Source organism: Mauremys reevesii, linkage group 3, assembly GCF_016161935.1.
Source record: "Mauremys reevesii isolate NIE-2019 linkage group 3, ASM1616193v1, whole genome shotgun sequence".
Lineage (NCBI taxonomy): Eukaryota > Metazoa > Chordata > Testudines > Geoemydidae > Mauremys > Mauremys reevesii.
This window is the reverse complement of record NC_052625.1, coordinates 61,094,470-61,109,203: the sequence shown is the minus strand read 5'-3', so window position 1 is coordinate 61,109,203 and position 14,734 is coordinate 61,094,470. Positions and strand designations below refer to the sequence as shown.

Genomic DNA, 14,734 nt, shown 5'->3' with positions numbered 1-14,734 from the left:
TTCACCACCCTCCTAGTAAAAAAGTTTTTCCTAATATCCAACCTAAACCTCCCACACTGCAACTTTGGACCATTACTCCTTGTTCTGTCATCTGGTACCACTGAGAACAGTCTAGATCCATCCTCTTTGGAACCCCCTTTCAGGTAGTTGAAAGCAGCAATCAAATCCCCCCTCATTCTTCTCTTCTGCAGACTAAACAATCCCAGTTCCCTCAGCCTCTCCTCATAAGTCATGTGCTCCAGCCCTCTAATCATTTTTGTTTGTACTCTGCTGGACTCTTTCCAATTTTTCCACATCCTTCTTGTAGTATGAGGCCCAAAACTGGAAACAGTACTCCAGATGAGGCCTCAATGCCGAATAGTGGGGAATGATCATGTCCCTCGATCTGCTGGCAATGCCCATACTTATACAGCCCAAAATGCCGTTAGCCTTCTTGGCAACAAGGGCACACTGTTGATTCATATCCAACTTCTCATGCACTGTAACCCCTAGGTCCTTTTCTGCAGAACTGCTGCCTAGCCATTTGGTCCCTTGTCTGTAGCAGTGCATGGGATTCTTCTGTCCTAAGTGCATTCCTCTGGACTTGTCCTTGTTGAACCTCATCAGGTTTCTTTTGGCCCAGTCCTCTAATTTGTCTAGGTCCCTCTGTATCCTATCCCTACCCTCCAGCGTATCTACTCCTCCTCCCAGTTTAGTATCATCTGCCAACATGCTGAGAGTGCAGTCCACCAGATCATTAATGAAGATATTGAACAAAACCAGCCCCAGGACCGACCCTTGGGGCACTCTGCTTGATACTGGCTGCCAACTAGACATGGAAGACATGCTCATGGGGAGAGAGGCAATCTCCTTGATAGGTAGGACCAATCCCATCCAGGGCTCTGATTGCAGGACAGAGAGCTTAAATTAGACTATATATTTGGAGGGGAGCAAAGTACTAGGCTGGTGTACTCATGGCCACCTGTTTTGCTAAGCAGGTTGGCTACTATGTTCTATACCCACTGGAGCTTTTTCAGGGTGAGTTGCTTCATTCCTAGACATAATGAGTTGGAATAATCAAGCCCGGAGGGTAAAAATAAGGCAGGATCACTGTGTCCAGGTCTGAGTCCAACAGGAAAGGGAGCCATCTCCTAGCTACTAGCAGATGGAATTGGGTGTTTATTACTGCCATGGAATGCACAAACATCTCTTTGCATTATTACACTTGAATAATAAAGTAATATACTACTACTCCTAATTTGAACTTTTATAGATCTTTGCAGCCAAGGATCTCAAAACACTTCATAAACATTAATTAATTCAAATAACTTCCCTCTGAAGAAGGTGGGCTGACTTATAAATGTGGGTACATTCTTTCTGCTCATGTGACATCCACCCAACCATACTGTAATTTGTAGTCTTATTGTTCTCATATTCTCTGGCAGGGATTACTTGTCCTGGTGCCGGCTTTCTCTGTGCTGCTTATGACCCTAGGGAACCTTTTCTTCTAGACAGCCCTCTCTGGCCCTCACTGGAAACTACCACTGCTTATTCTTAAATAGCTGTTTTCTTTCCACCAAGCTTTGGATCAGCATCTGTTATCCATTTGTTTTTTATTTTCTTCTTAAATCTCAAATTGTATCTTAAATAATCTTAAAGAACAAAAAAAAAGCTGTAACAAAAATCTCTCGGCAGTCTAGTACAATTTTATTTAATTTTAGCATTAGAAGGCTTATCTTATAACAGAACTATATATATATATAAGACCTGCTGGTTTTATGTGCACTGTATACAACCACACAGACAGATCCTGATCAGCACCCACTTATGAAACCTTTGGGCACATTTTCAAAGTGGTATATGGGGGAATTTTGCTAAACCACTTTTCCTGACCTAAGCTGTAATCCAACAGTGAAATCTCTATGGTCTGATTTGAAAAAAACATACCATACACAGGCTATTCTCCTTAGTCCCCTTTAATATAAGTATAATACAGAGCCAAATACTGAAGTTCCTTAGAAAGAGACCCTTCAGAATCCACACAAAAGAAAGTAAAAGCAAACTACTATGATAATTCACTTAAGAAAACAACATTGGCATTCTCAGTAGAGAGGTCAAGGAATGAAACAGCATGGATACTCAGGAATACTCTTGTGTTCAGTGGACCCTCCAAGTCAGGGTTGAGGCATATTGGCAAGGCAGTATAGACAGTATAGACAAACCATGCTGTCCCTGTTAACTCCTGAGAGCTGTCAATCTGGCACATTTCTGAAGCACAATATTTACACACAAACTTCTTAAAACAAAACCACTATAAGATATTATTATCATAACTGTTGTACATAGCAGGAGAGTAGAAGTCCAAACGCTGCCAACATTACTATCTGGGCAGGACATGTGAGAGAAAGTCTGACCACTTTAGGGAGAGTGCAAACTAAAATATAGAGCACAACATTCCCCACAATCTCTCTCTCTCTCCCCAGTCCCCACAGCAAGATGGTCAAGATTTTCAGAAATGGGTGCCTACATTTAGGCTTCTACATTCATATTTAAGCACTGTGGCTTTCTAAGACTTCATGATTGACACTGTGATATGAACTATAACTACATGGAACTTCCCAGAAGCATGGGAGATTGAACTAGATCTGCCTGCTTCAAAAGCCCATGGTTGATACCTTCCAAAACAAGTTGGGGGTTAGCCACATAATTCTCATTGAAATTATTGGGAGTTATGTGGCTAAGTCCCCCAGTTGGCTTTGAAAATCTCAACACAGGTCCCCACCACTTGAGTTAAATGAGAATCTCTTTTGGCTGATATTAGTATAGGACAGTGACTGGGTATATCTGGTCTTTGAGGCTACTTAGGACAACCCAGGGTCCAAGTACATCCTGCCTCAGGAAGCAGCAAAGTCTGCAGTAACAAGTATGTCGCTGCTGTGTCTAGAGTCCCTAGATTGGAACCCAGACTAGTGGGTGGGCCTAGGTTCCCCTTCTGGCTACGGGTAAAGTGGTATAACCACAAGAAGGGGGCAGGCCTTATTTGGAAGTCAGAACAAAGGCCTGAATTTAAAGGGACCAAAGCTGGGGCTGAAGACTCTACGGAGAGGAAACAGACTTCTTATTTGTTGGACTCTTTAATACCCTGCAAGGGGTTCAGTTGTTCTTTGTGACTCAGTCAGATGGCCAGCCTTGGAAGACTTGCCAAGTCAGCCGGCAGGGGACACCAGAGGTGAAAAAAGGACTACAATACTTGACCCTGTCACTTGGAGGCGCTCCAGAGGTGAGTGCCCCATTACAAGGACCTACGGAACTGTTTAGCACTTCTGACACCAACTAGGAGAGGGTAGTGGCTCACCTGATCATTAGTCAGTTCATTACAATACAAAACAAAAATAGCTAATGAAGCAAACTAATGAAACTTGTCTTATTAAATTTACAAAAGATTTTTTCCCATTAACCTTTAAAGACCAGACATTGAAATGGATCAGCCTAAGAAACCAAACCAGTTCCAGGGCACTAGTAATCTTTTAATGCAACATTAAAAGATTAGGCAGGTTCAGTTCATGTGGTCTAAATCAGTGGTTCTCAAAGCCAGTCCGCCACTTGTTCAGGGAAAGCCCCTGCCAGGCCGGTTTGTTTACCTGCCACGTCCGCAGGATTGGCCAATTGCTGCTCCCACTGGCCGCGGTTTGCCACTCCAGGCCAATGGGGGCTGTGGGAAGCAGCGCAGGCCGAGGGATGTGCTGGCCGCCCTTCCCACAGCCCCCAGTGGCCTGGAGCGGTGAACCGTGGCCAGTGGGAGCCGCAATCGGCCGAACCTGCGGATCTAGCAGGTAAACAAACCAGCCCAGCCTGGCAGGGGCTTTCCCTGAACAAGTGGCGAACTGGCTTTGAGAACCACTGATTTAGACCACATGAACTGAACCTGCCTAATCTTTTAATGTTGCATTAAAAGATTACTAGTGCCCTGGAACTGGTTTGGTTTCTTAGGCTGATCCATTTTAATGTCTGGCAGACCGGCTTTGAGAACCACTGGCCTAAATGGCAGAACATCTTTAAGTGCTTCATACTGTAAAGTAGATTAGTGAAGGTCACAAGGAAATAATTCCATCAAAGTTTTGATGACACCATAAATCACAAGAGTGCCATTATATTACAGCTGATTCAAACTATTCAAACTATTAACATAAATTCTATTAAAATAAAATTAAAGATTTTAATCACTCAGTCACTATATTAATTAAGGTAATTGAGGGCCAGTTTTACAAATTTAGGTACTTGCATTGTACTCAAATTTCACCGCATATGCAAAAATACCCAATGCTGTATTTAGAAACCTAGTTCACCATGTGTATACACAAATTCCTGTACTGAGTGCAGACTGGAAATCTGAATAAATTGGGTGCATGCAGGAGATAAATGTATGCATGCAGTTATGCACACCTAACTTTAAAAAGCTGGTCTTTAAATCAGAATTACTATACTGTGTATTCAAATATTATTAATACTAATGTTATATTAAAAGATTCTCCTTTTCTGATCACACATGATTAAACTTTTTAGATCATGTCTTAAATACAATTATTGAAATCAGCCATGAGGTACATTATAATACAACCCCATCCCTTCTGAGACATACATTTTTCTATGCCAAATAATTATTTTTGTTGCTAGTAGAAACCTTAAAGTTTAAAATGAAAGTGCTGATAGAACCATAACAGCAGTGTAACAACTGTAACAGCAGGATACAATATGACCATTGTTTCTTAACACATGATGGAGTCCAGATACACCATATTCACATGATACTTGCAGTTTTCAGCATTTTGAGATAGTAGATTAAGTATTTTGCTTAGATCACAGCCTAAACACCAGTAAAGGAATCCCCTGGACCTAACTTTATTCCTATAATTCTTTATTAATCTTCCTCCACAAATTATCCTTACACACATTTCTTCATACTACTATAAAAATGGTTGCAGCATTAATCCCTCAGTTAATTTCCAAAGTGAAGCGACTTTAGAGGAACCATTAATTATCATTTACACAACAAGCATCACAATGGCGTGGGTATTTTTATGAAAGCTTCCAACTCTGACGCAGTTTCAGCTCATAATGTACTTTTAAAAACTGCTTTGACATCACTTCAGAGGATGGTTTGGTTTTGTTAGAATCTCAAACAGTTAAAGGATGCAGTGAGTCATCTGGGGACTTCTGGAAAGCTGAATAGTTCCAGGTGACTATTTGGAACACACACTCAAGAAACATAAAAACACTAAGACCATTGCTATGTTAAAGAGAACAATATGGCCCCTTTCAGCATTAGAATCGAACATGCAGGCTTTCTCATTATTTCAATAAAACAAAAACAGACGTTTAGCCAAAAAACAAAACAAAAAAATCCCTAACCTTTCTCTGGCTTGGTCGAATGTTTTAAAGAGCCTAGGCACTACGCAAATTCTCTAGTGAGCCATGAATTCCATTTCATTTTGCTTTTTCAACAGGAATAGGTTGAAAGAAGATATGTTAACCAGAAAAAGAGCTTTTTAAAATCCCAAGTAATATGGTGACTAGTTTCTAGGTGAAAGAAGGATAAAATACTCATCATCCTATGCAAACATTGGAGATATTTTCTCTCCTTTTGGTAACTTATAGCAGCATGCAATGCTGGGATAAAATAGTAATATTTTCTAAACTCACACTGACCATTTTGTTGCATGAAATATTATTGACATTATTTTGCTGGTTCTAAAGTAGTTTATAAACTTAAAGGAACACTGAAATTTAAACTTTTGCTTTTCCAATTGTTCCTCCAATACTCTAACCACTATTAAAATAGTAATATTGTAATTTAAAAAAAAATGCTTTACATCCAGATTGCTGTTTCTCTTTGGTCTGAGGAAGAGTGGAAAGAAAGAACCAGGCTCAAAACATTTGTGGGAGGAGAAAAAAGTGTTTAGATGGTGCAATTATATTCTTGTACCAAAGCCCCTATGCCAAACCACTACCCTCTCCTCAGGCATTTGCTCCCTTAAGACTCATTCTTCCATGACACTCACAAAAAGTGAGTCAACAATTTTATTTATTTTTCTTAATTAAAAAAACCCAAGACATTAGTCCATCATGACAGGCACATACCCTAACTAAATATCATCCTTCTAGCTCCAGTAAAACAATATTTTGTTTTAAAAAGTAATTGCCTTTGGTGTGATTATATCCAAGGGAAACACATTAAGATGTGAGCTTATAAAGACTCCTTAGGAAAACTTCCTCACCAGAAGAAAGTATGGAAATAATTGAATTAGCTTCACTAAGAAGGGTTTGAACTCTATATAAGTGCAGATGGACAGAAACTGCCCTTCTCCTGAAAATGACATTATCTATCACATGCGTAAATTATATTTAGTGTACAGCCTATGTTAACCAAATACAGTATTTGTGAATTCAGCCATTTCCTAATCTCCTTTGGCAAGAACTGCATTCTTAAACACTCCTCCTTCCCCATGATGATTTAAAAGCTTTTTCATAGAAAGTTCCAACATATGAAAATATAAGCATTCTGGTTTTGTTCTTACAAACCAATGTCCCAGTTCAGCAAGGTTGTTAAGACTTCAGTGGAACTACTCACATACTTCAAGTTAGTTCCCTGCTGAATTAACTTGCTAAACAGAGGTCCAAGTTTGATTCCATTAACACTGTAATGATAAAAATCATTACAATGGTTCATTAAAAATGTCAAATAAAACCATGCATGTTCTATATAATGTGGAACACTGAAGAGATTTACTTTTAAAGGTTAAACACTGAATCTTGTGTGGTGCTATATAGCTGGAGACAGATCTAATCAACCTTCTTTTCACCTGAAGAGAGGATTACTTTTCTATTTTGAAGGACAAAATGAGAGAGAATTTGAAACCTACTTTCTGGCCCTTGCCATTAATCATATCTGAATGAACCTTCTTCCAATATTAACTGTTTATCCTGTTTTAGTTAAATCAGTAGTTTGAGCTTCGATGGGAAGGATGTCATCTCCTGGATTATATTACAAATGAAGTCCTCAACATTCATTTACGTTTCCAACATTTGAGTCCTATTCGCATATTAAGTTACCTGTGCATTGAGGTGGCCTGAAATCAAGCTAATTATATTTGTGAAGTGAAGGACAAAAGCAAATGAGCACAAGAATGCTGATGCTGAAAGTAAAACTCCCCTCTCCTAGTCCACACCTAAGAATGATACATTTAAAGTCACAATGTGAGAACTGGATACTTGCACATATAATTCATTTCACTAACCTGTTTTCCTGGGAAGAAAAGCAGATCTTTGTACTGAGGAGCTGAAATCTTGTGTATCTTTCACATTAACACAGGCAGATGGCCTCTGACCTTCTTCTAAGCTTATAGAAAGGGAACTTTCCGAGACTGCAAGACCTCTAGACCCAGCGCTGAGCTGAAAGAGGGCATCCTGTGCTTTCTTTTTTTCTTTCTTTAACATACTTACTAGAATATCTGAAGAACATTTTAAGGAAATTAGCTAGGATCTCCTTTCCATAAATAATAATCCACTCTCTCTGTAGGCCACTTGCTCATACGTGTAGTCTTGTAGAACTGAATTGAACTAGTCACATATGGAAGGCCTATTCATGTGAATATGGATTGCAAGGTTAGGCCCATATGTTATGTCTATGCATTCACACTTATCTTTCCAAATAACCAGTTCAATTTGTCCTGAGCACTAGTAAGATGACATTAGTGAGTGGTATAAATGGCTATGGCCAATCCACGTTTGGATAAAAGCAATAAATACTGTAAGGTTCTGTACAAAAATAGAAATATTAAGTTCTAGTTACTCTTTCAAAATGGGTGACATTCCATTTATTAAGTTGGGTAACATTGCAACATCAATTAGACCCTGCAAATTTCCCCAGTCAAATTTAAATCATATAAGCCACAAATCTTAAACTTTATAGGAAGACTGTCAAGCACACCACAATAGAAAGGATTATAAAAACACAAAACAGGGTTTTAAAGAAATTCCTGCCAATTACATACATATTCTTTAGAAAGACCTTTGACATAAAAACACTTTAAATGAAGGAATGCAGGAGTTTTCTGATGGAATTCACTACACATTTAGCAAACACAAAGAGGTAACATGAATCCCTATAAAGATGATGAAATATTTTCTATATGTTTTTTATTTTGTGTCTAATTTATCTGATAAATACATGGAAAAAATCTCGGCAAGGTGTGAGGAATTAGAATTATCAAGTTGATTAGGTGGCAAAAATTATTTGTCTTACAAATTGGTTCTTATCGTAGCTCTTATAGTGTGCATAAAGACAAAAAGGATCTCTTACAGTTTATGGCAGGAGAGCCTCCAAGTCCTCAGTAGTTTTGTTGCACCAATCATGATGTTAATTTTTAAAAGTAAATTGTAAAATTATTTAGTCTTCAAAATCCACTTACAGTTCCTTGCATGCTAGTTCTGATTTTAACTTTTAATATTTCAATACCCCGTATACAGCTCTAATTAAAATTGATGGATGCAATGAATGCCTTCCTTGTACTTTCATAAACAAAGCCACATACACATAAGAACATAAGAACGGCCGTACCGGGTCAGACCAAAGGTCCATCTAGCCCAGTATCTGTCTACCGACAGTGGCCAATGCCAAGTGCCCCAGAGGGAGAGAATCTAACAAGCAATGATCAAATGATCTCTCTCCTGCCATCCATCTCCATCCTCTGACAAACAGAGGCTAGGGACACCATTCTTACCCATCCTGGCTAATAGCCATTTATGGACTTAGCCACCATGAATTTATCCAGTTCCCTTTTAAACATTGTTATAGTCCTAGCCTTCACAACCTCCTCAGGTAAGGAGTTCCACAAGTTGACTGTGCGCTGCGTGAAGAAGAACTTCCTTTTATTTGTTTTAAACCTGCTGCCTATTAATTTCATTTGGTGACCCCTAGTTCTTGTATTATGGGAATAAGTAAATAACTTTTCCTTATCCACTTTCTCAACATCACTCATGATTTTATATACCTCTATCATATCCCCCCTTAGTCTCCTCTTTTCCAAGCTGAAGAGTCCTAGCCTCTTTAATCTTTCCTCGTATGGGACCCTCTCCAAACCTCTAATCATTTTAGTTGCCCTTTTCTGAACCTTTTCTAGTGCTAGAATATCTTTTTTGAGGTGAGGAGACCACATCTGTACATAGTATTCGAGATGTGGGCGTACCATGGATTTATATAAGGACAATAATATATTCTCAGTCTTATTCTCTGTCCCCTTTTTAATGATTCCTAACATCCTGTTTGCTTTTTTGACCGCCTCTGCGAGTGCATCTGACTCTATTAATTGTGTATTTTGTTGTTTTATTACAAATATTTTATCAATTTAATGATTTATTTCAAGAAGACTCTCTTCTGAGGGATCCAGAGGTTGAGCTAAAATAAGAAACTTTTAAAAGGTGTTATAAGTCAATTTTATAGCCAAATTAACTAGACAGTGTTTCTTTCAAAATAAACATTTTGGCTCTTGTGAAGGAGGCAGCAGACTAAAAGGCTTCCCTACCATTTGATTTCATCAGGGTATAGCAAGCTACCAGTCTGAAGTACAACCCATTCACACTTGATATACCACAAAGAATGCAGTTAATCTTGTTTTTAATAATGTTAAAGAATCTATGCTTGCTATAAACTTGAAAGCTATTTGTCAATTTTCTGCCATTGTTCAAGTTTTGTCCACAGATCAGCCACAAACTCAGGGACATGGTGACGCTGTGGTCTGCCTGCAGTTTTATCAGCCAGCTAAAAATAACTGCCCTTTCTTCATCTTGCTAAGCTACAGCTACTCATATGTTTCCCATGAGGCAGTAAAGTGGACACAGCACATATGAGTAGTTTAATTTTTGTTATACATACACAATATAAAGGCTCAGCTTTAATTTAAATGTTAAAGTTGGATGTAAAAAGCACACATTTTACATTTAATCTAAAAGAAGAGAGTCCAGTAGTCCCTGAAGCAGCATTTCATTTGGCTAAAAATAACAATACAGGAAATTCTATTCTTTGTAAGGTAATAAATTGTTCTTTATATAGCATCACAGTTTTCTTTGCTAGACTGGAAGAGAGTTTACTAGACATGAGCCTGAACCACAACTTTTGGATCTGGATCAGAATTTCCCCAAACCCCAGGGTATATGGATACAGGATTTTGGTTCAGTTCATAACAGAAACAAGGACCAAGTGCAACAATGGGATTCTGATAAAGAGTGGTAGGAGACTCTTAGATTATGAATGTGGATTGATACATCAATCTGAAAGGGAAGAAATTCTTTACAGATCACCATCTCCCATTTCATATATACCCACACCTCAGATTGCAGCCAGATTAGTTTAAAGCCAAATAAATCCTGTTTCACAAAGGATACTGATTTCATTATCTCTTTGGTGCAGAAGGTCTCTCAACTTCTTTAACTCCTCTTTTTTCTCTGGGGTATTAGTATCCTCATCTCCAGTGATGTCTGGGGAGAGCAGACTTCTGTCAGGAATGTTTGTACGATTTATCAGTTGCTATGAAATAAAATAAAAATAGTTCTGGGTTCTTGTCACTCTATCCTCATCCCATTCATTTCCCCTATGTCTGTGTGACTGTTTACCTATGCTAGCTGATTTTGAGAGCATCTTCAGGATTTCTGAAAAGCAAAATCCCACCACTGGTAGACTGCAAAGCAATAAGTACTGAGTTAGCTATGAGATATTTCCTAATTTCCACTGAGCAATTTTCCTCAATAAAAATATCTAAGCCTTACACATCTCTCACTGGAAAAGAACTCCCACTGTAAAAAGGAAAAAAGCAACATCAACTGGGTACTAATTCCTCCTCATCTAGAAATCAAATTCAAGGACAGTGTTTTATACTTTACTATATTAGAAAATTGCGGAAGCTTTTATTGCAGAGCATAAACAAAAACAAAAAATATACCCCATGTTCAATTTCTTCCCTTGCTACTCCTCACCCTGTATATATCTTGTGTGCAGTATATCCCAGGATAGCATATAACCAGCACAGTTGATGCAGCTGGTTCAGTGACACAAACCTCCTTTTCTGATATCTCCCTGGGAGTAACTAGTCTAACGTAAAGCTCCTTTTTAGCTGCATATACACCAGGATATACTCTCTATCCATTTACAGATTACTTCAGCACAGCAATTCCTGTAAATCCCAGTCCTCTCTATCACTCCCTCCACCTCTAATACCCTTTGGTCTTTCCTTTTAGCTCCTTCAGATTCTTGCTGCGTATTTTCCGTTTATTATTCCAATCCATTCCAGTTCTTCAAGCATTTCTCAGACCTGCTGAGGCCCTGCATACACTCCCTTATTCTCCATAGCTTCATGGTTGCTTTTCAGCTCTCTCTCCCCTGTGTCCTCTAATATTTCCTGTTCTTTCTTAGGGCTCTCTGCACTTCATTGTATGTGTACAGAATATACCTTAATGTAATTGAAGCAGTGCTTGATCTTGCGCATATCAGCTCCAACATCCAGCGTGCTCTCAGGATCAGGATCTTCCAGAAATGTTTTAATAATCTCATCCAGCCTGAAAGCACATAATAGGCAAAAATAACAAATATAATCTTTGAGGGAACTTAAATTTTTTTATAAGAACAGGCAACATTGACTCAAGCTAGGAATGTGTTTCAGAGTTGCAAGTTTACTGCTTTTCCCAGTAGAATCTTGGTTTGGGGGTCCATTCTATTAGTCTACTTGAAATCACAAGCAATCAACTTCTTTTTTTTTGGTGCTAGACTCTGAGCTTAACATGAGAGGGATCACAAATGATTCAGATAATGATTTATGTATGCTAATAAATAGTTTTGGGACTAAAACGTTTAAAAGTAATCTTCTATTTTCCTGATTTCTCTCATAATTTAAATTTCCCATAATCAGTTTCCCTATGCTCTCTCATAAGACATAATTCTAAGACTTGTGCTTTGGATGCTTTGTGCCTGTATTTTTGCTAGGAAGTATATGAAACTTAATAATTTAGGTTGCATTCATTAAATTCTCAGCCCCCACCATCATGTAGGGCAATGTCATTTTTCGGATCTCAGTTTCTCTATATACCCCAAAGACCCATTGTTTCTCTTCCTATTGCTGAAATGTATTAAACATTTTATTCATTTATTGATAGGGGGCTGAGCCTGCAGTCTTTAGGCAAGAAAAATACTCACTGAAGTCAGTGTGCGTGTTGCCTACATAAGGACTGCAGGACCAGGACCATTAAGAAAATCATCTGATACACAGAAACATGTCATTGCTCTTTTAGAGACAAATTATAAGCTATGGCAGGGAAAACCAGCATATGGACCATGAAACTCTGTGAATTACAAGTCTTGGAATTTCTATAATATCCATGCATCAGCAGATAAGCTTTAAAACCTCTCCCCACTCCTATAGATCAGGCAGTGCCTGATTTCTGTGTGTGTCCCTAGGTAGACAGGATTTCTGTGTGGAATCTTCAGAAGACTGAAGAGCACGAGAATCTTAGCCTGGACACCCAGTGCTTCTGCCTGGACTACTGCCCTAGAATCTCTCTCTCCATACAGGAGCACAGCTTTAGAGCAGCCATGGTTTCCTGCTGGTGGCTGATCGAGAGCCCCCTCTGAGGAAAGGGGGTTCAAAACACATTCAAGAACAGGTTCAGCATTAGCTTCAGCAGTAAATGCCTGAATGTTTGCAGGGTGTGGGGAGAGTGTGAGAGTTGAGGAAGATACCACAGACAGTTACTGTCACCTAGCTCCACCTCTTCCTGACTCCTCAATAGTAGCAAAGCCTCAAACCTGCGGAGGGAGCAGAAGGGTTTTTATGGGGTCTGCAGAAATAGGGCAACATGCTCTAAAGCCACAGCTCCCAACACTTACATGAGCCTGGTCAGTTTCAGCTAGCTTTTTCTTTCCTGTTTACATTCTCAAAGGAGAATATATGGGCAAAATATTTAGTGTATATCATTCATTATATACATGGACACCGACACCAAATGCTTGGCAAATGGACCTCTACAAATTCAAGAAGAGTTCTCTTGTTAGCTTAATTCTCAACCCTTACCAAATTACCATATCCAACAGAGCCTCAAAACTGCAGGCAAGAGCTACTTTCTCTTCTACATTCATGCATGTTTGAAATTTTTCTAATTCCTCTGCTCATCCATAAAATTAAGCAACCATGTTACTGGAATTAGAATTTGTGCCCTGAAAAAGAACAGTTTATTGATAACAAATACATGCTGAGACACAGTAAGGCACACTCTTAGATCCCATTAAACCAAAATGTGGGCAGGATCCTGAAAGTTCATAGAGCACCCACTGAAGTCAGGGTGAATTGTATGTGCAAAGGGCTTAAAGGATAGAGCCATTTAAAAACTCTATTTAAATTAGTTAGAAACAAAGTGTCCCCAGAATTACAGGTACTTGTTTCTCAAGCTGAAGCAGAGCAGAGATTATTGGGTAATAAAGACCAGAATATTAATTATTGCTACATTTATCGGTCTCTATGAATAAGCATCCAATCCCACAAGTGGGAACCTTACTGGTAATTTCAGCAGATAGGCCAAGGAATAAATGGGCATGGGAACTATCCCCTCACATCTACAAGTGGCCTCTGTGTGTCATGATTGGAAAACGTGGAGAAGTCTGTATTGCAACTGCCACTGCTATACTAGTCTATGGATAAACAAAGGCATTCAGTATCTAGCACTAAGTCTGGCAGTATACTGAGCACTACATTAACCACATTTAATAAGAGAAAAATTCTAAAATTATTTTCTCCTAATTTTAAGCACTAGGGTCAGATCCTCAATGTGAGGTCATTTTACGCTACTACAACATGGCATTAACCTTGAACTGTAAATAAAAGAATAGGCATTTCAGCTATACCCTGATTGCCTCAGTTGGCAGAGACTTAGGCTATGGGAATCAATCCAAAAAGTTTGTCAGCTAGAAGCTTGCAACAAGATCATGAAGTTAACATTGCAGGAGTTACTAAGAGTATTTTAGGAGAAAAGAGAACAGTAAGGCAAGGGAGAAGAGAGAGCATGAATGTGTCCCAAGTGACTGTTCTGTCTAATTTAGTTTTCTATTTACAAATTAGGTGAGTAGTAAATATGAATGTGAGTTGGTATTTTCTCCCTCCTCCATTACCTGTCACCCACTTGAGATTTCCAGCATTTTGAAAAACCGCAACTGCTCAATTCACTTTTTGTGGCTTGAAGACCACACATTGACTGGAGCCAAAGTGGATTTTAGTGCCAGATGGACTGATTCAACTTTGCTGTAGCAGAACCTAGATTAGAAGTGGTTAACCAACTAAGCCTTTTTGCCACTTCTAAAGAACAGTACTTCTTCAGTGTGTTTTAATATAGACCTTTATGCCAAAGAGGAAGAATTTCCTGAACCAAAACTGAAATGGAAATTTTTTGCCAATAGGGAAAAGGAATGGAAAAGGCCCTCAAAACTCACAATTAAGCACAAGAACTAAAACAAGCTTTCAGATTTATATTCTGACTCTTAAAGACAAACAGCATCATGAATATTAATTTCTGTGCACACAGCACAGACACCTTTTAACAGGAGAGACCAACCTTCTTAGGTAAACATATAGCCAGATGACAAAAAGGATTGAAATCAGAACATACTGGGAGTTCTGCCAGTGGATTAAATTATTAAACAAAGGTAAAAATAAATTGATGA

At 38.7% G+C, this 14,734-nt stretch overlaps 1 protein-coding gene across 4 annotated transcripts in view; it reads right to left on the bottom strand.

Annotated features, from left to right (window-relative positions):
* Nucleotides 1-14,734, bottom strand: part of KIF6 (kinesin family member 6) — a 269,446-nt gene that overhangs the window by 138,713 nt on the left and 115,999 nt on the right. For all 4 annotated transcript variants that reach the window (XM_039528268.1, XM_039528269.1, XM_039528270.1 and 1 more), the window contains 3 exons: nucleotides 11,481-11,586; nucleotides 10,420-10,561; nucleotides 7,275-7,487 (listed from right to left, as the gene is read on the bottom strand). In XM_039528268.1, coding sequence (XP_039384202.1) covers nucleotides 7,275-7,487; nucleotides 10,420-10,561; nucleotides 11,481-11,586 — 461 coding nt within the window. The remainder of the gene's footprint in view (nucleotides 1-7,274; nucleotides 7,488-10,419; nucleotides 10,562-11,480; nucleotides 11,587-14,734) is intronic.